Raw genomic sequence first — 25,423 nt, 5'->3', positions numbered from 1 at the left:
TGCTATCCACAGCTTCTGATTTAACAGGCATAACTAATCAATTGCCAATCATAAACCAATTCGTAGTGCATCGGCGCACTTCATTTTAAGTGCCGTGAATAAGAAATACAGCCGTATTCATCACTTTTAAATACTGCTTGGTGGTTTTTTGTTCGCGCTGAGTAAACGAGAAAGGCGTTTCCTACAAACAACTACAGATGCTTTGTGTTTTCAGGTATCGATTGGTCCGGCCTGGTGAAATCCGACTTGAGCGTTGACGGTCTGTCACATTTCACGCTGACACCAGGCGAGCAGTGGGTGCGCACACACACATTCACATACACTCGCAGGCAGGGCTCACAATATTATCGACAGATCCGAGTCAGGAGTACAGTCGAGGAGAGCACACTGACGGTAAGTTGTTGTTTAAAAAACTACTTCGGGCAGGAAAAATAGACCGGGAGTCAGCGGCAGACTCCGAGGCGGGGTCATTGGTTAAGATCGTGTTAATTTTAGCCGTGGTTCTTTCTTTGTAAATTTAGGTTGACCACTTTTTTTTAATCTTTCTCTGTGCGCTTCGCTGTTCGCCCCTTTCCAGTTGCGAAAACGTTACCGGCTCGTCCCAACTCAATGAAATCACCTCGAATAAGTTTAAACACAAAGCCCTTTTCCGTTTAGTTTCAGTAACCAGACATTTTAGGGGGAGCCGAGCCGTGGGTGGCTAGCTACGGCGTTTTTCTCCGTGTTGGTCGGTGGAGGAGGAGGGGTTGGTATGGCTCGCCAAGCTAGCGAACGACATTACGTAGACTGGACTTATACAAGTTTAAATGCTCGTTAAAGTGAACAAAGTTGCCTTAAACTCAGTTTGGGGATAAATAGGGTTATGAGTAAACGTCCGGGTATGAGCTCGTGTTGTTTTACGGTAGGAATAAGCATAATAACGCGTTTACACCGCATGCTATGCGCACTAACGTTAGCATGTCCCCCCGTCGTTAGCCTCCTGTGAGCTAGCGAGCCATGGCCGTACTCGCCGCTCTGTCGTCGGTACTGAGCCATGACAGGTTTCCCTACTGTCCCGTGGAGCCAGCTTTATAAAACCTAATGGAGCCGCCGACCCCAGTCCAGGGCGGTGTTTAGTTAAAAAACCTCGCTCCTGTCCTGGACACACGGCGTTGTGTAGTTGTTGAACCAGTTTGGGGAATCATGCTGTGTTGAGTAACGTTACTTAGTCAAAGTTGGGGGAAGTAGCTAACGCCAAGTTACAACACACACATACAGGTTTGTTAAACTTAACAGTTTAATATGAACTGTCGGAAACGGGTGAACGTGGTGAATGTTTTGATTTGTGCGTTGAACACACAGCGCTCCGGAGCTCGGTGTAACTCCACAACTTTGTGTTTTTAACAGACTCTAAGAGCTTCTTCTGTGAGAGGAAACGAGAGAAAACGCAGAAAAAAGAAAACAGAGGAAATCCCCCGAAAGGAAATGCCAATCGCAGCCGCTGGACAGCCAACGACCCAGGAGCCTAGAGTTTGCCCCCGGCTGCCCTCCACCCCGGAGCCTGTCCCTAAAGGGGCTGATTTATTCGACGAGGCGGGGGCGGCGGAGTCGGCGGAGCGAATAGAGTACGGGGGCGCGGAGGGGGGCAGAGGACTCGGGGGCTATAGTTACAGCCAGAGCGGCGCTAGGGGCTTTGTACAGCCCAGATCCACCAACGGCTCTCCGCCGCAGTCCCCAACCGCGTCCTCTTCTCTTCTCATCCACCCGCTTCACCCCCACCAAATGGCCATGGAGCCCCCACGGACTCGATCGCGTTCTCGGTCTGGATATTACCAGCAGTACGGAGGTGGGAATGGCAATGGAATAACCGGCAGCGGAGTCATGGGATCTAACCATCACCACCACAACCTCCACCACCATCAGCAACAGCAGCAGCAGCTACATCCACAGCAGCAGCAGCAGCAGCAGCATGGTACCGGTTGCGCACCACTTGGAGCTCACAACAGCCACTCGGAGAACCAGCAGCGAAACCCAGGAAGTAACGCCTCTCCCGGCGGTCAGAGGCTTTCTTCGGTTCCCGGAGCGCACCGCATCCCCGTGGCAGGTAAATATATCTCCTTGTTAGTGTCCCTGATTGTGTATGTGTTAGTGTACCCTGACCAAGAGGGGCAGATAAATAACACGGTTTATTAGACTTTTCTCTTAACATGAGCAGCAGGTAGAAGTGATAGAAGTCGAGGTGTTTAATGCCTTGGGGATGTTTTGAGAGGCAAACTGATAGTGGTAGGGGGTGTCCTGAGGTTGACATGGCAAAAGTGACTGTGCATGTGTGGGTGCATTTGTTGTATTACAATTAGACAGGGTGTTTTATGTGCTTGCCACAAAGCTGCAGTGTGGATGTGTTACACATACAGTAGGTAAATGAACAGCAGCACTCTGCAGTGTGGACTAGGGTAGCCTCAAGCTTATTGAGCTGCTGTGCATAGTTCCCCAGGCTGCTTTTCTTAAGGAACAGTGGCATGTCTACTTTTAGTCAACTACACAAATATTGATGTAGCCAGGTAACAAGCCCGACCGTGTATACAGACTAATCTTTGTCTAAACTAGTCATGGTCTATTTCCTTTCGAAGTCTCACAGGTAAGAAATATGGCTAGATAAACCATGGGTTAGGCCTTGTGGGCTGCAAATGTGGTGAACAAGAACTAAGAAAGCAAGCAGACATTCATATTTTTTCATTTTAACTACAGTCTTGTACAGCTCTGTGGGTGGATGACGTTGTTAAAGATGCAAGTTTTTATTTAGCATGTGCACATTAAAATCATAGTATTATAAATATGCTTTTGACAAAGCACTTTACAAAATGATAACATAGAAATGGAAAAGGTTGGTCATAACCTCAGTAATAACAGAGCCACAGTCTTCATAGTGGTGTTTGGGCATGTTCTGTCTACTAGTAGCTACCTGTGTGATCAATACTTTGATATGTGTCTTTCACTGCAAAGGAAAGGAAAACAAGAGTGTGCATGGGTTGCTGCTGGGTGTAGAGTACATGTGAGGGCAGTCTCACACAGCAAATGCTGTGAAGTGAAGCACACAATGTAGAAACAGCACAGCTAAAGTTTCACGTTCAGCAAGGCCATGGGAAAGCTTTTCTTTCAGCACACCTAAGAGGCTTCTCAGGTTAGGAAAATGCTTGATAGCTGGTTGTCTCCTGTAGTGCTCTGGGGAGTATTTTATTAGTATTTATTTCTTAATTAAACAAAGTAAAATACTGAAGCAAAGGCTTTGATTTTTGAATATTTCAGCCCTTCCGAATAATAGAGGGGTTTAAGAATTACTTATAGCTTAGATTATGTAAAACATCCCAGTAAATAGTTTGCTCTGGCCAGTGTAAACTGATTGCACATTGGGAAAAGGTATAATACATTCAGAAGAGTAGCAACCCACGTTTGACAGATACCAAGCCTAACCCTGGAACAGACAGAATCAGCCCCAGGATTGACTTGGTCATGCTTTTTTCTGTTTTGGGCAAACAATTTTTCTACACAGTAAAATTGAAACAGATTCCATCTCCACACACACAGCACTGAAAATTTATGAGTTTTTTGAGACCTTTGTAAAGAAGAGAACATTTTTTAACAAAATGTGTCTGCATATTGCGTGCATTTGAGAGGCAGACTAACTGTGTTTTTGGGACTGGAATTACCTGTCTGGGAGAGTGAGACTGAAAAAAAAAAATGAAATAGCTAAACATACATAAACAAAGAAAGATCCCTCCTGAAATCTAAACCTATAGTATGTCTAGCATTTTGTAGGCTTGCTGGGTTACAGGGAAATCAAGCTCTATTTGTATCCCTATTTGGACTAAAAATACAGATAAGTTTGCCAAGACATACTGCTTCAACACAATATGTGAAATATCCATCTTCAGAGTTCAGTGGTACACTGTGACCTATGACCCATACTGAGTCATAGTAGCTCGGCTTTGTGTTGGATAGCTCAAATAATGGATAGAATGACCATATTGTGTTTCCATCCAAACAAATTTTTAGGAGGGGGCACCAGTTAGAAATTTTATAGGCGCCCTCATTGTCATGAGACCTGTAGTGAGAAGCAAATAAGTTAAGATCAAACTTTATTGATCCCACAATGGGGAAATTCACTTGTAAAAGCTCATAAAGATTGTATATAAAAAAAAAAAACACTACAGGTGTGTTTGTGTGTACCTGTTTGTATGTTCAAGAGGTAGAGAATAAGAAAATCTGATAGCAGATTTGCAAGCACAACAAAAAGACTGTTTATTTTAGGAGCTACATGAAGATGGTGTTTTAGTTGCTTTAGCTCCTAAAGCAAAGCAGCTGCTTTATTTCAAGTAAAAAATATAATGCAGTTGTTTCTGACAACTGTTTACTTTGTCTTTACCAACTCGAACCTTAAGACTAATTTATAGTTGAATATTCTCTTACACAAGAGAAGCAGCTGGCTAGCTGGATCTTTCCCAATACTACACACCTTTTGTTAGTCCCTGTTTCTTTTCCCAGAACGGGTCCTGCTTGTTAGGAGAGAGTGAGAGAAGCTGAGATACTTAGCCTATTCTTCCCTTGCTAGTCACCTGCGTTGGGCTTGAAAGCTAATGAAACCCTGTACTCTTCAGTCCCCGCTTCTCGCTCTTTTCCTTGTAGCCTGTTCTAACTCCCCTTCCCCTGCTTTGTTCCTTGTTCTTTCATATTGGTTTCATACTGTTTGCAGTGATCACACTTGATAATTTCATAATTCAGTCTCATTGCCATTCACATGACTTTGCCTGTCATGTTAGAAATGTACTGTATGTAATGAGGTAAGGACTCACGAAAGCTCACGTCCACAGAGTTGAGAGTGAAAGGCATAAGTCCTTAAGCAAACGTACACTAAAATACTTCTAACAGCTGCCAAAGTACATAAAAACCTCCACTGTAGCAGTTGATATCCTATCCTGATCCTGACACACCTCTGTCACAGCCTGTCCCCTCTCAGTCACATTCATTCCTCCCTCCCTCCCCCTAGATCAGTCAAGCCTTTCTGTACCCATCCGGTCCATTTTCTCTGGTCTCCTCCCTCACATTTGGCTAATGGAGGGATCGTTCTAATGGATTGCCCAAAACAGCAGAGGGGTAGACACTCCTGCCACTCTACCCTTACCCTACCACTCCTATCCTCTCCATCTTTATGTCTACAACAGAAATGGAAATGTTTTTTTTTTAAACTTTCCTTTGTCTTGTCGTCCAGGCAACCCCCTCCAGTTTGAGGAGGAGCACTTTCACTTGGCTTGAACAAGTAGAAGGTCTTCCCTGGTTTTCTGTCTTTCCAAATATATAACAAAGCTGTCACTTTGTTCAGGAAGAGACAATCCTGGGGGATAGTAACCTCAAATTAGCTCTAAACTCAGGAGAGAAGCTCTGATCTCGTTTGAAAAAAAAAGTTGGATTTCTAAGAGGGACCGGGAGCAAAATTATCAAAGGTTACTGAAAAAGCTTTGAGAAAGACAGTCAGGGTGCAAAAACTTTACTGGAAAAGAGGAGGAATAGGCGAGTCACTTACACAACAAGTGAGTTGGATTAGGCAGTCATAGCAGTTGATGTGGGGAGGAAGTGTGGTGCATGGGAAGGCTAGCCACAGAGACGGGATGAGGAAGGGAAGGGAAAGATGATTAGACTGAAGCACAGGAAAAACAGCAAAACGGGGGATGCAAACAAACTTCATGGAATAGGGCTGACTGTGGAGGACACATAGTCTGTCATGTGCATTACTGTAAGCAAAGCACAGAGGAAGCGTGCCTGGCAGACAGCTGTTGAATGTGCAACCTGGGAGGTGGCGTGGATACTGGGAATGGAGAGAGAAAATGATTGGGTGGGAGCTGATGGAAGCACAGAGAGGTGATGCTAGTGATGAATGAAGCCATGACCAGAGGCGGTAAGTTAGTGAGTGTAAGTAAAGGTGTGTGTGTGAGAGCAAGGCATGAATGAATGTTTAGTAGCCTAAGTTAAGGAGGGGGTGAGGGAGGGGTTGTTTACTCCTGCTGTTTGAAAGCCTCCTATCCCTGTTGACAGCACTGGGAATGTCCACTGGATGTGACTGAAAAATATGTTTCAGTCAGCTGATTTGTGCTGTTCTAGTTCTGTCTTACTGACTGGACTGGACTTTATTCATATTACTTCCTATTACCTCCATATTATGTCCAAATCTGCACTCTACACATCTTTGGCAGAACTGCCATTAACCCTTTGCTTCAAGTTTAAAGCTAACTTAAAGCTGACTAAGTCCTTACAAGTGACATCTACCAATTATTCTCATTCTCACACTGTTTTATTTTAACCTCTGCTTGTGGCATTTCTGTCTCAACAAATTGTTAGTATCTTCAGCTTTTGCTGTGTTTTCAACATATCCCCTGTCTATGTCCTTTCCCATTTCCACATCTCTTTCTGCCTCAGCTGTAACTGTTAAGCAAGGAGTTGGCACCATGTATAGAACAGAGTACACCACTGCAAGTCTGTACACATATATATATATGTTTTGTTTTGGACATTTCGTGCAGTAAGTATTAAAAAAAAAATCCACACATATTCTGTGTGTTTGTTCCAAACAACCATCATCTATTCAAGAAGTATTTAAGTTGAGTTTTGGCAGTAAGGTTTTTGAAACATACGGAGCATACAGATGGGCAGCGAAGATGCTGCAAGAGTATTAGAGAAGTTACATGAAACTATTTCTGTAAATCATTCTGATACCTTTCTAGCCTGCAGGGCTTGAATATTTGATACTCATAAGTTATATTTTTGGTGGATGTTCCTGTTTTAATTGGGTTTCGCAGGAATGTATAGAAACTACTTTAGGTAGCCACTCTGTTTGGACCTACAGACTGACATCTCCCAGCTTATGACATTATCATAAGTCCTTGCCTTTCAATTCACGTATAACATGATTATATTTGTGGCTCTTGTACATGTATTTCTGCCATATTATGATCACATACTGCACAATGTGTGTGTATACCTTCACTGTGACATTTCCTCCATCCAACGGCAATATGGCTCACTTTTTAATATTAGCATCTTATAGCCATATGGTGTATTATTGGTGGTTGACTGTTGAGCAAAAATTGAGTAACACGTAATGAGGGGAATGAGGGGAATGATCTCAAATGCAGAATGAATGATATTCAGTGAATTAATGATATTGAAATGTACTATTTCTGAATTTTCTATAGATGGAGTGACATTGACATTTGGCCTAGTGTACGAATTGTGCATTGGTTGCCCTAGAGACACTGAGCAAGTACATTTGTTACAAGCCATTTCCATTTAGGTCATCACAATGCAGTCTAAATGAGTCATTGTCTCAATTTGTGATGATAGTGTTGCAGTTTGTAATGGAGGAATAGAATTAAGAATATCACCTGTCTCTGCCTTTCTGTCCATTACTTTCTCTTGACTAACACTCTGTCTTTCAGCTGGTTCCTGTGCTTCACTGGGGGAGAATGAGGAGAGGGAGATTATGAGCACAGAAGGCGGAGTGAGACAGTGTAAGGATTGTGAAGGAGGGGTTAGCTGTGTGTGTGTGTGTGTTCATGTACCTCTACTCAATATGTGCATGCGCACACGCCTTTTTTGCTTGCTGCTTGGGTGGGCTAGGAGCAGAAACATGACTGTCAGAAACATGCATACGTATAGAACAACATCACTGTTTTATGTTACTGCACTGAGAAGAAGTTGGTATAAGTAAAAGCAAAGCAGAGAATGAAGCAAGATTGTATTTAATGTAATGTAGGGATATTTCACTAAAATATCAAACAGCAGGAATATTCTAATCGACTGATAATACTCAGTGGAGCTGTTATGGGCAGTAAAACTGCGTGGGACTCTCAACACAGTCAGACCGGTATTGGCTGTGAGCTGCTAGTATGAATTGAACAGTGGGGTCCAGTTACAGCATTATAATTTACTTTAAAAGTTATCTACTTAAACCTGGCTTTTTTGTTATTGACCAGCCAGCAGGTTAGAATTAGCTGATGTCTTCTGTTGTATGGCTTCTAAATTTTGTGAAGATGTAATGGTTTCAAGAGTTGCCAAAGGCAGTCCTGTTACCACCACAATGGATTGTGTGGAAGGGCGAAGACCAAAACTCAAACGCCACTTAAGCAAAACTGATGCCGATGTCCTAATAGGCATCAAAAGAAGGGCATTCTCTGTAGCAGTTGCTCATATAGGCATATGAGTTAGATGACATGAATACCTTAAAACGCAACTCTTGTCAGTGGAGGATGTGCAGTAGTATTGCATTTATTTGTTTTACATGATTTCTATGATTGAAAACAGACATCTTTCTGCTGTTTTATGTTCCCTGTTCATTCTTACTTTTGTAAAAGGCATTCTACTGTCTGTACAATAATTTCACGATCAAGTGTGTTGGATGTGAGCACCTGTGCATGTTCGCAGACTGTGGGACGTATGATCAGAAGAGCAGGACAGATGAGTAACCTCAAAGAGTGCAGGAGTGACAGAACAGAACAGAAGATAATGAGAAAGATAATGAGGAAGCAGAGAACAATAAATAGATGGAGGAGGACAATGAAGTGGGAGATGGATAAACCATTCCTATTTTCTATATGCACCCACTTGCCATCGGGTCTGTGTGAAGCAGTGTTAGGCAGGTAATGGCTGGGCAGGCATTACTTGCCCACCTATTTTAAGCCTGTGCGCCAGCTTGTTACTCGACTCTGCTTTTGCGGTAGGGTGTGAAGTGTGCTGTGACATGTGTTCAGGAGGCGGGGTGATGTGTATTTATCTTCACGTTCTGTGTATTTTATAGAAATTGATATAAGTTCTGTAGCACTCAACAAGGTTTCTGTACGTTCTCCCATTTGTTAATGATAAGCCAGTAATTTATCAACTAAGTGAGTTATCTATCATTTTATTGATGCAACTGCCGTTTGCATTCACCCAAACTCTGCTGTGTCTTTCTGTTTTGCTAGGAGAGAGGAAGAGGTAGTTTAGTAGACAAAGACTGCAAGAGAGAGGGTGATGGAGATCATGGACATAGATGGTATGATAGGGAAGGCAAGGAAATGTGGATGCTGTCAGATAAAGCAGCAGGAATAAATGGGAGAAAGACAGGCCGGTAGATAGGGAAATAGATCGGTGGCAGGGAGGGATGGTGATGAAGTGATGGAGAGTGTGAGGAGGAGGAGGAGGATGTGTGAGGAGGGTGTCTGAGCTGAGTGCAGCAGGGGGGATGAGAAAGAGAGGGAGAGGTGGAGGAAATGGATAGAAATAGCTGATGCACTCTGAGGCTTACAGAAAATCAATAGCAGTCAAGAGGGGAAGCCACAACCCCCATCCTGCTCCCTCTCTCTGACTGCCCTCTCTTCCACCAGTTGTCTTCCTCATGTTTTTTCCTCCACTCTTTATCTGTTCCCATCTTCCATTTCCCTCAGTGCTCTCGCCCTTTCGTCTGCATTTCCAAGCTTGAACCCTTCTTCTGTACCTCCACTTTGCTGTCTTCTTGTCCCCCACATTTCTCTCCTTCACACTCCCTCTTCATCCTCACCTCCTATGACTGTTGCAGCCTTCTTGTCTTTCACCTTCTTTCCATGACATCCACTTTACTCCCAGAGGCTGCTGCATGCTCTAGATGGAGCAGGCATCATGGCCATCTGTGTCCACTCTTTCTGAATATTTTGTTCATTCATTTATTCATTCATCACACTGCTACTTAAGTTAGTTTTGATAGGTTTACACCCCCCCCCCCCCCCCACATTCATCTTTTTCTTCATTTGTGTCATGTGCCTTTTTAAATTTAAACTCACACAGCGGTTCATATTCATTTGATCAGACTTTGTTCTGTGATATTGATTACTCTGTGGTGCTAAAGACTCCTAAAAAAAGCAAGATAATCCTTTTGTTTTCCAGCCAAAACAATAATTTATGTTGTCGAGTTTGTCAAAATAAATGTACCAGCATCTGAATACTCATTGGCTACAACTACTTGTTCACAATCGAACCCTTCACTATGACAGACACCATCTCTCAACTTTAAGTTTAGATAGTTCAGAAAATTAGGAGCTTGTCACTCTGCTGTGGTCAAAATCATTTCCTTAAGGCATGTACACACATCAAAGCATGTTTCTTTTTCTACCATACTTCTCTCCCAGACCTATTCATCTTGCTACAAATGAAAATCTCTTTCTTATAGTATAAATGGTCCAATGTAGAGATGCAAGATAAAAGTTAAAAATCTTCAAATAGCTATGGTGAATGAAATTTCTCCAAAAGGAACTTGTTTGTAAGCCTATAATCCTAAATAGCTTTTTCTTTATCTAAAATGCAGGTTTTCTTTTGTTAGATTCCAATAATTTCCAATTAGTGTTCATTCAATTCCTCAGCCTTGAATTCGCAATACTGGTTTGTGTGTAGTATTGGTGTATTGGTGTATTGGTTAACTGTCTTCCTGGGTGTGTGTGTGTTGTTTGTGCTCCTGAACTGAGTTAGAAGTGCGTTCATGCAGAGAGTCTGACTCTGGTTCTGGTCCAGTCTGCACCAACAAAAACAAGGTTTGTAAATCAACACTGATCCTGTCAGTCCAAGGTGATTTTAGAAGGCCTTGTGTTGTGCAGAATGCTCAGTCTGCACAAATAAAGTCGTATATGAGAGCAGCTTTCACATTACAATAGTTTAGAGTACATTCCTTTTGTTTACCCTTCGTTAGTATTCAAGTATTCAGTCAAGAATTCAGACTCATTCTGTAGCTCTGCTGGTCAGCTCTCCTTAAGACTCAATCTGTAAATACTACATTTTGTGTCCTGTGTAGTCTGTGTTAGTCCAACTTCGGACATGATGTCATTGAAACATTGTAAACCTATCTGTAGCTTCTGTGTTGTGCTCTATAGAGTGACTGAATGACTCGTAGCTGACTCAATTTACTAGACTCTCTGCAACGGAGACAGTATTCAGGGAGGGAGCTGAATTTCTGGCCATTGTGATCAGTGAATGTGTGTCGTACAGAAGCGCGCTATGCAGCCGGTGAGTCCCGTCAATGCTTCACCAGCACTCCGTTCCAAATCACCTCTGTGAAAATAGCCTTTTAGTTGGTTTTCACTTCACTAATATAAGATTTACTTATACCTCAACCTTTTCAATCCATTAATTTTGCCTGCTCTAGGGATAGGAGTATGAGAGGACATAGTTTAGTTTTTTTTTTTTTTTTTAAGGATTGAGGAATTTAGTAGTGAAAACCTCACTGTCTGCCTCTTCTTGCATTTTCTCTCTCCCTTCTCTTCTTTGTCATCAATCCTAGCTTTTCTTCAAAGAGAGAGAGGCTGTGAGCAGGGAAAAATCCCACAAACAATCAGCCAAGGAGTGAGAAATTCTCACTTAAAAGGCTGTTTTGCATCCATTGCCTTCTAGGTTAGCTTTTTTCAGCTGTATCGTGAAGGTAGCCTTGTCTGGAGTGCCCTTGGGAGTGTTTACCCTTGGAGTCTATACCACTGCCACCATCTGTGGTGAGGACGTCTCCAGCTAAAGACGTGCCCATGACAAAAGGAATGAGAAAAGGCACAATAAATAGAAAAGACAATAAAAAAATGAAAGGATTGTGGAAAAACAAAACAGTAAAAGTCTTAGCCATGATGCAAGCGGCAGTATCATCAGAAAGCCTCTCTAATCCAGGATTAGTGTTTATTTTCTTTGTGTGTATGTGCGCATGCCTGTGTGTGCACATGCTACTGTCTGATCTGAGACAAGACTATTCCATATGTGTTTCAGTGACTTCTGCACTCGGGCAGCACAGGCATATTATCATTGTTTTTTGCTTTTGCGTATGAAATCCAAGTTGGATGAGAACAATAACAAAGGGATTACTGTACTGTTTGTAGATAAACAGTAGACTCCCCACAATGACCTAGTTGTAATGGTTCTATCGGTTTCAACAAAAGGTATTAACAACATGTTTTGAAATATTGTGTTGTAAAATAAGACAGCACAATAATTGATACAGTAGCATTCAAACACACATAACAGGCTGAGTTTAAAGAGCCATACAAATGCAGATGTTTATCTGTAAATATACATTCAGTGATTTGTCTGACAATATACTCAAAAGAAGATGCATGTTGTAAAAAATGTAAAAAATGTTTTGTGTGTGTGTGTTTACCCCAGAAATTTCAACACTTTCTAAGTTCACCGTTGTTTGGGTAGTATGAACATAGATGTTACAAATGGCAGTTTTGAATGTTGCAATGTGTTTTGGAATTTATAGAAAATAAGCTGTTGCTGAGTTCAGCGACATCACATAAAATAGCTAAACATTATATACTGATAAGTTTATGAAAATGACTAAATAATTCATTAGTGAAATTGCTGTGTGTACAGATGTGCAGAACTTGTATGACCACAGAGCAAGTACAATTTCTATGAATGTGATGTCACCATTTGACCTGTTCTGCTCTTTCCTGCTCTCCATAGGAGCCTCTAGTGGGGCCTATCACTGCCACCCAGACCATGCATATGGAGATGAGAGTGATAAGGTAAGCCACACACTTTTAACTTACTTATGTTCACCCTAACATCAGCAGTGTAGGCATGTGCACACTATTCCGATTAAGATCATGCCGCACTGTGACTCTATATCAGATTATATTTGCGACTGCAATGCATACTCATTGAACCAGAGAAGTTTGCAATTGTGTGAGTGTGCATGCACCTGGTATTACTCATGTTGTGGGAACCAAAACAGACTACGGTAATATAAATCACTGAATTTCATGCAGATTATTTGGTGTAAGGTTAGTGAAAAACCTAGGGTGAGGTTAAGGTTAGGGTTATGGCTAGGCAAGTAGTGGTTATGGTTAATTCTCCTGAAAATGAATGTAAGTAAATGTGAAATCTCCACAATAAATGGTCACACTTAACGGATCCTCCCCCACTAAACTTACAGAGAACAGGAGGCTGTGTTTTAGCCAGTAAACGTAAATGGATTTATTCAGTGTTGGTGGTGATGTGGTTCTGAACTCCAGTAACTCATGGATTTGGTTTACTGTAATGTTCTTGGGATGATGTGTGGTCAAAAATACTGCGCATCATCATACCTTTTTATTTAAATACAATATGTTTATATTAATGTGCAAAAATAATAGAAATACAGTTATAATTTAGTTTACGGAGACTTTAAAGTCAAAGTAAAATATTTTGTAACGAAATGTATTCACCTTCACCCAATTTAAAATTAATCCAACATATGAACAAATTAGAAACATTTTAAAATTGAGAAATGTTGTGTAGACATTAACAGCAGTGCCAGCACACTTTGCAAATAGCAACTCTGTTTAGCATTTCAAATTGATTGGACATGATTTGGAAAGGCATACACTTCTCTATGGAAGGCCTCACAGCTGGCAGTACATATCAGAGCAAAAACCAAGCCCTGGAGGTCAAGGGAACTGCCTGCAGAGCTCAGAGACAGGATTGTTGATAAGCATAAGGCTACAAAAACATTCTGCTGTACTAAAGGTTCCCAGAAGCACAGTAGCTTCCATAATACTCAAATGGAAGATGTTTCGCACAACCAGGAGAAGGAGTCAAGGAAAAGGAGAAGGTACCAAGAACCTGATGGTCACTGCCTGAGCTCCAGAAATCCTGTGTGGAGATGGGACAAAGTTCCAGAAGTGCAACCATTATTGCAGCTCTCCACTGATCCCGACTTTATGGCAGTGGCTAGACAGAAGCCTATCCTCAGTGCAAAACACATGAAAGCCTCCTTTGCAAAAAAGGACTGAAGGACTCTCAGACTGAGAGGAACAAGATTTTTCTGGTCTGATGAAACCAAGATTGAACTGTTTGGCCTCAATTCTAAACGTTATGTCTGGAGGAAGCCTGGCACTTTAAACTTTAAGCTATAAGAGTAAAAAACATACAAATTGTGTATGATCAGCGTAGTGTATATGTATTACTATTTTATAACTCCAGCAATTCTACCATTTCAATAATGGCACCATTTGCAAAACATAATCCTGTAGATGTAAAAATCATTTAAAACTAGCCAAGCATAAATATGTACTTCAATAAATGATCATCAGAGCGAAGGCCTGTGTTGAAAGCACACAGATAAAGAAGGAAGAAGGAGAAGAGGGGAGACAGGATGCTGAGGAAGGTGTTGCAGAATGCTTGTAGGGAGAGAGGGGAGGGTGGGAGGGAGGCGAGGCCAAAAACAGGGAGGGGGTATTGCTAATGATTTCACCTCCAGCTGTGGGACGTGGTTGAAGCAAGAGAAGGGAAAGGAGGGGAAGGAAGAAGGGAGGGCAAGGAAGGGAGGAACAGTGGCAGAGGAAACAAAATGGGCTTTGAATACTTGATGGAAAGAAAATAAGCGGGGGAAGGAGAAGTCTTTTAGCATTAGTGGAAGCATGTCTGCAAATATTAATGACTCTGTAAAAGCAAATGACCATATTTGCTCAGTGTTCATTCATGCACAGTTTCTAGGGCATAGATGCTGAAAAAGAGAAACCTGAGCTCAGTTGTGTTTCGTAGGTGTGTGTTAGCATGCACTCTGTGAGACTCTCAGCAATGACAGCGAAGCCACAACAGTTGGTGGCCACAGTGTGTGTGTGTGCGTGTGTCCCAAATTTGAACATTGTGAAATAGTACATCGAAGGGTGTGTCTATCTTATGAATCAGGATATCAGCCATGTCTGTGCGTGTGTCTGTGCGTGTGTCTGTGCGTGTGTCTGTGCGTGTGTCTGTGCGTGTGTCTGTGCGTGTGTCTGTGCGTGTGTCTGTGCGTGTGTCTGTGCGTGTGTCTGTGCGTGTGTCTGTGCGTGTGTCTGTGCGTGTGTCTGTGCGTGTGTCTGTGCGCGTGCGCGAAAGATCATGGGCAGAGCGAAAGGAAATACGTAGGGATGGGTTCTTAAAGCCGTTTCTGTTTTCAAGTGTTTCAGTCCCATCCTCTGTTTATTTTATTTCTTTATTTTGCTTCTGACACTGCTAGCATTGGTAAAGAAAAAGATAAGACTCATGGTCCTTAAATAGCAATAAAATGACCAAGTATACAGATAATGTAATTGAAAGAAGCTAAATTGCTGCTTTTCACATAAAATAGTTAAAATTAGTTTTTTCTTACTGTGCTTAATGAAATGCAGACTTTTATAAACTAAGATGCCTTTTTTCCCCCTATCAGCTAAACTACTTACATAGATTCCATGCATGACTGGGTTAGAATTTTGTGTGTGCTTGTTGTCATATGTGTGTCATACACACACACACACACACACACACACACACACACACACACACACATACACACATATATATATATATATATATGATATATGATACTGATGATGTGTTGTTGCACTAGTATAGTACGGTATTAAAACATCAGGCTACGTTATGGCACGTGCTTGAGGTCACACGCACATATTCCTTTGTCTGACACTCCTCCCCTCCCACTAACATGGGTAGACAGGCCCATCAAACTTTCATACTAATGGGCAATAGTCTACATGTGTTGAGACAGACTGTATGCGTGTGCATGTGTGCCCTATCTAAGAACTTGTCCCCTCAGATTTCAGTCTGGGGGTCTGGACAGGACAGACAGAGGCAAACGTGGGAGGGAGGAAGAGGGTACTGTAGAGGGGTTGCGCTTATCTGATGGAAGCAGAAGTGGGGGATGGGAAGAGGCTGTCGAGAAGTGTGGGGATGGAGGGTTGTTAGAGGGGGAGGGGGAGGGGGCAGGGGTGGGTATGTCAGACCTGGGATAGAAAAGGCTGGCTTAGATATGAAAATGGGCACAGTAGATGTCCCTAGGGTTTTGGGGTTGAGACTAGGCTGTGGGGTGTTGGGTTGGAAGAGAGGGGAGTTGTTGCTGAGATTTTGGGTTGGGGGTGGATCACTTGTGCCATCCATTCTGTGTATGGGCATAGATAGAATGTGTCTTCCATATCAGCTTTGATAAAGTGGGCCCCAGAAATGCTTCTGTTTCTTCTTTTTCAACAAAGTGACACTCATCTACACTAAATCTTGAAGAACTCGACCATATGTCTTTATTGTGTTATTTACCAAAAGGAACTCTGTGTCTTTATATATCGCAGTCTGGAAAGCAGGAGGACCTCATTGTGTTGGAAACATTACAGAGCTGAATCAGACAAAGCACATTTGTCTTTGATGTTAGTGTCACAGGTCTTAAGAGCTCTAGTTATGCTTCTTGGCATAAATAATGCCCCAATCATATTGTTTAAAAATTCTAAGGTTTAAGGACTCAACCCACATTTGGTCTACTCTTAACATCTTTCTTTTTCATGATGAAAGAGGCAAATCTTTTGTGTTTGATAGTCAGGGTCATTTAATTCAGATTCATAATAGTATGTAAGTATTCTTGTTTCACAAAAGATTTTTTTAAATATTTTTACAGGAAGTTTTTTCTAAAAGTAATTAAAACTTGAGTTTCAGAGTTGTTCAACCTGAGAAACAGCCCAAGTTAGTAAGCATTTTTTTTTTTTTTTTAAATTAATTTAGAACCAGGACCCATTTCAACAGATCTGTTATTTGAAAATGTTTGATCTTCCATACTGGCCACCACAAGAAGTCTCATTCTACCTGTCAAAGAGAGTCAACTGTTACTTGCAGAAAAAAATGTGTCTTGGACAATGCGTAAGGTAAGGAGGGCTCTTCACAGATACAGTATGGCTTTAAAGGGTTGGGAGAGGCTTACCCATGCACCAGTTGTCTCAGACCCAAATGTTCATGCATGGTAATTTACATGGCTTATAAAAATACAGGCAGGCACAGACGGGCACACTCAAAAGTGCGGTGTGTGTAACCCCTGCTACGACCTAAATTTGTTCTGTCACTTTGGGCCTGGTGCGCCCTGAGGCTTGATCTAGCTTCACCCCTTTTTCACATCTGCTTCTCTATTTCTTCCAGTGGCCTTCCCTTTTTGCAACCCTGTCCTCGCATGTAGCTCAGTCAGGACTAAATGTAGTCCTTGTTACTGTTTGTCTTTCCTATAAGCTGTTCAAGCTCAGTTCACATCCAGTGACTGAGCGATGGAGCCATTAGTGTTCAGCATGTTTGTGGCCCTACAGTCAACATGCATTTTATTCATGTTTGTTAGAACAGCGGTCTCCCTGTAAAGAGCTTCTGAAAGTATTGTTCTTTATAGGCTGTAGAAATCAAACAGTGGCAGCTGCCCATGTCTGAGTGTGAATTTGCGCATGTCTGCAGGCGTTTCCATAAATGTGTGTGTGTGTGTCTGTTTCTGCAGGCTGCTCTCCAGCTGTTTCCTGTTAGCTATCACACTGCTCTCAAGGTTGTGTGTGTGTGTGTGTGTGTTAAAAGTCACAGCCGCTGAGTCATTTTTATCACACTTTAACAACGTGTCTCTCCCACTAAGAGGAGAGGTGGAAGCGGGATTGAGTAAGTTTGGGGGAGGGGGAGGGGGGTGATGAGATGGTAACTATGAAGAATTGTATGTCTGTGTGCGGGGGGTGTCAGTTAAAGAACCTGCTTGTTCTTCAGAGCACAGCCAAGGTCTGCATACAGGAGAATGACTAAGAACTGACACATGAGCGTGTGTGTCTGTGTATTCTTGCCTCACCAAGTGCCAAGTGTGAGAGTCACTGCTTGACTGTAAATGCAGTGACTCACAGATGAGTTAATAGGATTGAAGCAAGAATGTATAACTCCTTAGTCAGTCTAAACCTGGATGACTACATCTTTAGCTGTGTCACAGTTTTTGTGTATCACTAATTTTTGTGACTCCAGTTGAAATTGTGTGTGTATGACGCGCACATGGGCCTGAAGTGGTGAGCGCTTGTCTTGCATTTGAATTTCCTCACTAGAAAGAGGAAGTGACTTTGAACCCTTGAGGCCTCAGAGTGCTGGTGGTGTAAAATGCTGACACCCACATGCACACAAATGCATACACACACACTCTGGACTACGCAGGAAATTCCATGTGTCACAGAGGAACTTAGTGTCTATGCATTAGTGCGGACTGTAGGCCAAGGGGAATGTTGAGCATGGTGAAAATGATTAATTTAATATGAATGCTATGGGTCACTTACCACAAACCCACCCCTCTCCCACCCTCCTCTTCTTTTCCATCCTTCCCTGTGCAGAGTGAGGAAAGCCCCAGTCCAAAGCGCCAGAGGCTGTCCAGTCAGTCTGTCTTGGAACAGCTAACCTCATCTGCCCCCCCACCATCCACACCATCTCCACCCATCCGCCCTTGGGAGTCAGGACCTCCAAGTCGGAGACAACCTCACCCCACCACACAGTACCACCAGGAGAGGTGCCTCACACCTGCTCGGCACAGACGCAGGTAAGGCGTTTTCTTTTTTTTTTTTAGTTTTAGAGATTAGTTTAACTGTAAGTTAATGGTGGGTCCCAAATATAAAACTATCCCTTTCTTCCCACATCTAGCCCGCCAGCAAGGCGTCAGCGTGGCCGTCCCTCCAGACCTACCCGTCACCTGCCTCCTCATCATCACCCCACCAGCCAAGGCCCCACAACTCGCCTGTCGCCATCAGAGCTCCAGGATGAAAACTACCAAAACAATCCCCATCACTCCACACAGCAGACATACCCAACACACACTCCCAGCGTATACACGCAGCCCCCCACAGCTGGTAGTGGGGGGGCGGGTTCAGAGGAACCCAGAGCTTTCCACCCACCCACCTTGTCACCACGTCTACTGCACCCAGCTGCTCACCACCACCATCATCACCACCATCATCAGCAACAGCATCATGCAGCACAACAGCAGCAAGGAGCCATGGTCATGGACTTGCATGAGCAGGTCAGTATGCAGGAGTTTTTATGTGGCGACATGAAAAGGCATTTCACGTGCGTGGGGCTGTCTGTTAACTGTGGTGTGATTTCTCACTAGCTGCAGCAGGGCAGTGTACCAGTGTCCTACACAGTCACTCCAGTCCCTCCTCATGGTCTTGCAGCACCTTTGTGTAGCGGTCAACACATTCCCCCTACCTGTTCGTCGCAACAGCAGGTCCCCGCCTGCAGTGTGGTCTTCAGCACTGGACAGCACTATCACCCGGTGAGATGAACAGAGAAGTGTGCATTTTGTAGGAGACGGTGGTCTTGTTTTTTAACAAAAAGTAGAATTTGTTTTGTGCAGAATCTCCTAAAACTAACCAAAGAGAGCGAAAACGTGCTAGAGGGAAAGTGGGTAAAAAGTAACAATGATCAAAATATTTTTGTTTAAAGGGGTGTGTTAGCCTTTCCAGTCTTGACTGCCATCTTGTGGCAAGACTCAGCAGATTACCAGTGCCACCTAATGCAAATATTTATTAAATCTGCAATTAAATCTGTTCTGTCCTGTGTTTTTCCACTTTCTCTTATCTATTCTTTTCCAGATGCTACAGGCATGTTCAATGCAACATTTGCCTGTGCCCTATGCCTTTCCCTCACTGCTGTCCAGTGATCCTCAGTTCCTGCTTCCTCCTCCACCACACCTTTCTCACCACCCGGCCCACCTCTCCACACCCGGACAGTTCCTGCCTTTCCAGACGCAACAGCCTCGATCGGTATGTGAATGTCTCTTAGTTTAACTAGAATTTATTCATAATATATTATTTGTATACATGCCCGTTTACTGTTAAATAACTTCTAATAGTTGAAATAGTGTTGTGGTCAGATTAGAGGAGGAGCCATACCAGCAGAAATATTACAGCTTAGAAATTAGAATTACAGCCCTAGAAAAGCAAACTACACAATGGATGCCTCTGTCTGTTCACAGCACCACAGCAATGTATTTTGTTTTGTGTGTGTAATTACTTTTCCCTGGCATTAATGGATACATTGGTCATTATACTGTAGAACAATATGTCATAACATATGCATATTTCATTCTAGTCATGCTTAATTGCGATATTGAAACCAGCAAAGTTTTCTCCAACTTTTAAAAGCTACTGTCCTGATTTAGTTAAAATGGCCTAGAATTAAAACAGCAAACCTTTTTGGCTGTGTCGCATTAACATCTGTTCTGCATTTATCGTTGTGTTGCACCTAGCCATTACAGAGGATCGAAAATGAAGTTGAGCTTCTCAGCGATCAACTTTCAGTGGGTGGAGGATTCAGCTATGCCCACCATCACCACCACCACCATCACCACCAGCCTCCGTCCACGCTGACGCCCTCCACACCACTCCAGTTCCTATCGCACCATGACCCTCTGTCTCAGGAGCTCTTTACAGTGGTGAGTGCATGGAAAAAAAAGACATGTTCGCATTATAATGTAATGTATAATGTTATGTCCAGTTCAAACCAATGAATTGATTTTTCTACTCTCTGTGCCTTTATTCACAGCCCTACCCCCACTTTATGCCTCGACGATTCACAAGCCGGCGCTACCGCTCACAGCAGGCTGTACCCCCATCACCCTACCACCCCAGCTTCCTACCTTACTTCCTGTAAGATTTTTTTACACTTCCTCAGATTTATGTTGGAACTATACAGGTGAATTTGCTTCACATCTGAGTATGAATCTAAAGAGTTACATAAAGTCTCCTAAACTTGTGGTTTTTGTTTTCAAACACCTACCACAGGTCCATGCTTCCTGTGCCGCCAAATGTGGCCCCCACCATCAGTCTAGAGTTGGATGTGGACGATGGAGAGGTGGAGAACTATGAGGTAGGATAAACTGCTGCCACAACATTAATCCAAGAATATTGTCATCATGTGATATTCAACATGAGATTTAAAAGGGCAACTTGTAAAATTAATTATTTTGACAGCACGCATGCACTATGAAATCCAATGCTCATCAGTTTTAACACAGCTTTAATGTTTTTCCTCATTGTTTTTAAACACTTGACCTGTACTAGCAATTTTTATACTAAACAGTTTGCAGTTGTACTGATACTATCAATTTGTAAACCTTGTCCTCTTCACCTTCAGGCCTTGTTGAACCTCGCAGAGCGTCTCGGAGAGGCCAAGCCTCGTGGGCTAACTAAAGCAGATATAGAGCAACTTCCATCATATAGGTTCAACCCCAACAACCATCAGTCTGAGCAAACACTGTGAGTACTGATCTTCCTTTAAAACTGTATGTGTCAATTTGTTCTTGTCTCCGTCTTTGCATTTTGGGTGCTAACAATTGCTTTGTCTCGCAGGTGCGTGGTTTGTATGTGTGACTTTGAATCTCGTCAACTCCTAAGGGTCTTGCCATGTAATCATGAGTTTCATGCCAAATGTGTAGACAAATGGCTTAAGGTGAGTCAAGAAGCTTATTGGATAACTGTAGATTTATCAACTATTTTCCACTGGGCCTGTCACAACTGAATGTGGCATAGCAAAATTTATCCGATTGTTTTTTTTGAAATATTTGGTTGTGGGAGCTTGTTGACATCATGATTACTCACAGGGTAAATTGGTGAGTCAACCGTGTTATTAATACTGGCTTTTGTCTTCAGACATCTTTTCACATAATAATCATAAGGACAATATAAAAAATAAATAACTAAAAATCCCAGCGCTAACAGTATAGCTAACTGACAGACAGCTAGCCAGTTTGCTCACAGGAGAGTAGCTTAACACAAAACACTCTTCTGTGATAAAGGTGGATAGAGTGACACAGCACTGTACTACCTGATGGCTACTGACATAACTATAGCTTACTATTAAAAGCTGGTGTGACTGGGCCTGAAATCTACTGACTTCTAAATTGATTCAGCAGACATGAAGTTTGAACACTTTTTTCAGTTATATTTGTGTTTATTATGTATTGAGCTCCTTATTCTCTGTTCTATCCAGGCTAACCGGACCTGTCCCATCTGTCGAGCCGATGCCTCTGAGGTCCAGCGGGACTCTGAGTGACCTCTGACTCATATCAACACCCAACAGACACAATCCCTAACTCATTTTTGGATGCATCAACTAATCGGTGAATCTCTCTCTTACACATTCTGCCACATTACTCAGACCAGTTCTCCTTAATCCTTCACTCTTCATCCTCAAAGACATTGATCAGTAATTCTCACCTAGGATCAGCATTTAGGGATGTGGAAACTTCCTACTGACTCGTGCTCACTTTATCACTGGACTTCCCAGGCCTTCTGCTTTGGACTATTACACCCCAGATACTCTGCCTTCCTTTAATGGTTTCTCCTTTCTATGAATGGCCTTTGAAACGCAAACACACAATGTCACATGCAGGTGAAGATGTATATGTGTTTTTTAGATGCATTATGAACCCTTCCAAACTGATCCGACTCTTCAGTCTTTGGCATGATGGACAGGGAAAAGCATTTAAAAACCTCTGTACAGTTCTACTAACAAACCTTGAGGGAGAATTGGCAGTCCAAAGATTATGATGATTTCATTGTCATTCTTCTGGTTATAATGAAGCATTTTTACTTGGCTGATTAAAATTACAGTTGAACTTTTTCTGTTAGTGTATTCTTGCATTCCTTGGTGTGAAAACAGACTGTATAGGGTGAAACAAATACACTGTACGTGTCAAAGAGCGAGTTACTTTGGAACAGTGAAAAATATACTTTATTTTTGCTAGGTGTGTGTGTTTGTATACTTGTACCTCTGTCTTTGTGAGGACCATTTCACCATAATAATCCTCAGATCTTGAGGATATTTTGGCCAATCCTCTCTTCTTAGACTCCTTTTTGATGGTTAAGACTTATTTTTAGGGTTACGGTTAGAATTGGGGTTATGGTAAGGATTGGGATTAGACATTCAGTAGTGATGGTTGAGGTTAAGGTAAGGTGCTGGGAAATGCATTATGTCAGTGAGTGTCCTCACAAAAGATAAAAGTACAACTGTGTGTGTGTGTATGTGTGTGTGTGTATGTGTGTGTGTGTGTGTGTGTGTGTGGTCCATTAACTTCCTTCCCCCTGTTTGTTCCCCACTGTAGATGAAAATGAAATTGAAATGAATTTAGACTCACTGAAGGTCATTTTAGACCTTTTATAAGCAGGATTTTTCAGAACCAGAGTTTAGCATCCTGGGGAAGGTAACAATGCTGCATCATGTTTGTTTGTTTTTATGTAACACAACATTGACACACTCTACAACACTGACTCCATCACCCCATGCTTGCAAATCTACGTAGTTCTACATTTTTTCAAATATTTCCTAACTGTAATGAAATTAATTTGGACTCTTTCTCTGTCTCACCATATCTACAAGGCTTTCCCCCAAGGAATGCTGTTGAAATGCAGTTAGGTCTCATAGAGCTAACCAGGTGGAAATAAAATATTAATTAAAAATCTCCAAAACTTTCATTTGTTCTCAGTTTACTAGCTTCCTGACAGAAATACGGCCTTTAAAACATGTATGTGTTAGTACCCAAACAGCTTTCTGTAAGTGTTGGCCGATACAGATAGAATGTTTTATCCATCAGTGACAGAGAACAAGTTTAAAGAGACTTATAATGGCAGATGTGACACTTCAGCACTTTAATATGTAGATTAAAGGCCTACACACTCTATGTTCCACACAATCCACTGATCAGTTTTCCAGTCTTTGTGTATATGAGAACTAACATTTGAATGCATTAAAACACATGTTTAACTTCCAGTACCTAAAGTATATGTCCAACCTTTTTTGTTCACTTCCTGAGGTTTTTGGGCTGTATTTCTTAATCAGATTTGATATCTTTGCAAAGTCTATGTCAGCATGTCATTAGTAACTCCAACAATGCACAGGGCAAATTTTTTAATATAATTTATCACAACTGATATTTTCTGTCAAGAGGACAGACTAACATAGGCTTATACAGACATTTGGTTTGGAATTTTCAGTTGGGCATCTGTGCTGTAATCATCAATTTTGTTGATGATTTGTTGATGATTTTGTTGTTTTTGTTGTTTTTTTTGATGTGGAACTTGCCTGTATCCAACTTTCTCCACATCACACTAAAATTTAAATGCAAACTAAGTGAATTGGTGTCCAGGAAGAACATCCATTTTATACAACTCCAGTATTGCCATTGTATAAAGTCCTGTAATATCCATGGGAATGCAGGGAAATTATATTTTATGTCATCTTTTTTTCTTTGGGGTCAAAGTTCATATTTGTGACTGTATGCATCCATTTTGTGTCTTAGGGTTGTTTTGTGTTGGACAGTTTTCTGTTGCTTGGTACACTAGCAATTACCTCAGTCCTACTATTTATGTCTTTTCAGAAGATGGTGTCACCTGAATGATTAGAGCTTATCCTTTCATTTTGCTAATTTTTTTTCCATGCAGGTTTGAATATTTTTCCTTTAAACTCTATGAAACTCTATCATTAAAATGGTGTCCTGGTAGTTTCATTATGTATTATATCTGTAACCAAAATCATTTGAAGGTCTGTTATGATGATAATGAAATTTTTAACAAACATTTGTACATTTTGTATGAGAGTTATTACTAGTAATACTTTATTAAGTAGTGCAATGATTTTTTTAATTCTTTACCCCATCTTTTGGATTTCAAAAGCTGGTTGAATAATAAATGTATAACATCCTCTTCTAAATCATGGGTGTTTCTTAGTTATCCTTTCCTGATCTTCTCTTGTCCTGTCATGTAAAATGAATCCTGGGGTGCACACACAGTTAAGGGTTTTGTTTTGTACAGCACTGTCCACTTGGTGGCAGTGTGGTTCTGTTATCCAGGAGGCTCTCGTTTTGGGTTGCACCAGCTCATGACTTCAGACCCCAGTGACATTTATCTATTTTCTGCAAAAGCCTACATTTATTTCTTTGCTTGTTAAATAGTGACATCTGCCCCAAATCGGCCATGCAGTTCATTATATAAGCATTTGTTTTATTTTAATACCACATAAAAGCTCTAAACCCCTAATTCAGAGGAAGACAAAGGCCCCTGCATCTCTATGTGTATTTAAATAGTGCAGAGGTCTGTAAAGGGATACAGTTTAGATGCAAGTCTTTGTGCAAAGCCCTAAGTTTGTAATCTAATAAAGTAATATAGTAATTGAATTAAATCTAAATCTAATGTAATGTTTTTAATCAATATGGCACAACAGAAACTAATACTAACATCTGAACATAACAAAATAGCAAACCTTATTAAATACTGAATTTTATTTATCTTTTTGTGTCGGCAAAATCATGATAATGATCATAAGTGCTTACTGTTAAAATGTGCTAAGTGTAATAACTACAGGCTATAAGCTGTAAGCTAAAGCCGTTTTGTTTTAGACTGCATCTAAATAGAGGGTTGTTCTATGCATGTTTGAGCCTGTGTGATATTTTTGTTTTAATTTCTCAATTATGGCATGGTATCTACATAAGAATTGCGTTTGTCCATTTATCTTGGTTAGTTGTAATATTTTTGCATTAGACCCTATACTGTTTATTTCCTTTTTATAGGCATGTAATGACCTTCTAACAGGTAGGCCAACATCTCAATATATATGACTCATGATGGGGATAATGTAAAACTCA

General features: G+C 41.6%; 1 protein-coding gene across 1 annotated transcript; it reads left to right on the top strand.

Annotated features, from left to right (window-relative positions):
- Window positions 1–263: 263 nt before the first annotated feature.
- On the top strand, window positions 264–23,258 carry rnf38 (ring finger protein 38). The gene is made up of 13 exons (XM_026303533.1): window positions 264–393; window positions 1,387–2,083; window positions 12,475–12,536; window positions 18,123–18,325; window positions 18,427–18,802; window positions 18,893–19,057; window positions 19,377–19,547; window positions 20,033–20,218; window positions 20,329–20,432; window positions 20,568–20,652; window positions 20,920–21,041; window positions 21,135–21,234; window positions 21,775–23,258. Exons 2-13 carry the CDS (start codon window positions 1,465–1,467, stop codon window positions 21,835–21,837), a joined length of 2,256 nt encoding a protein of 751 aa, XP_026159318.1. The 5' UTR covers window positions 264–393; window positions 1,387–1,464; the 3' UTR covers window positions 21,838–23,258.
- The last annotated feature ends 2,165 nt before the right edge of the window (window positions 23,259–25,423 follow it).

The sequence above is a fragment of the Mastacembelus armatus genome, chromosome 1, assembly GCF_900324485.2.
Source record: "Mastacembelus armatus chromosome 1, fMasArm1.2, whole genome shotgun sequence".
Taxonomy (NCBI): domain Eukaryota; kingdom Metazoa; phylum Chordata; class Actinopteri; order Synbranchiformes; family Mastacembelidae; genus Mastacembelus; species Mastacembelus armatus.
The sequence above is the reverse complement of the archived record's forward strand: the minus strand, read 5'-3'. Positions and strand labels throughout refer to the sequence as shown.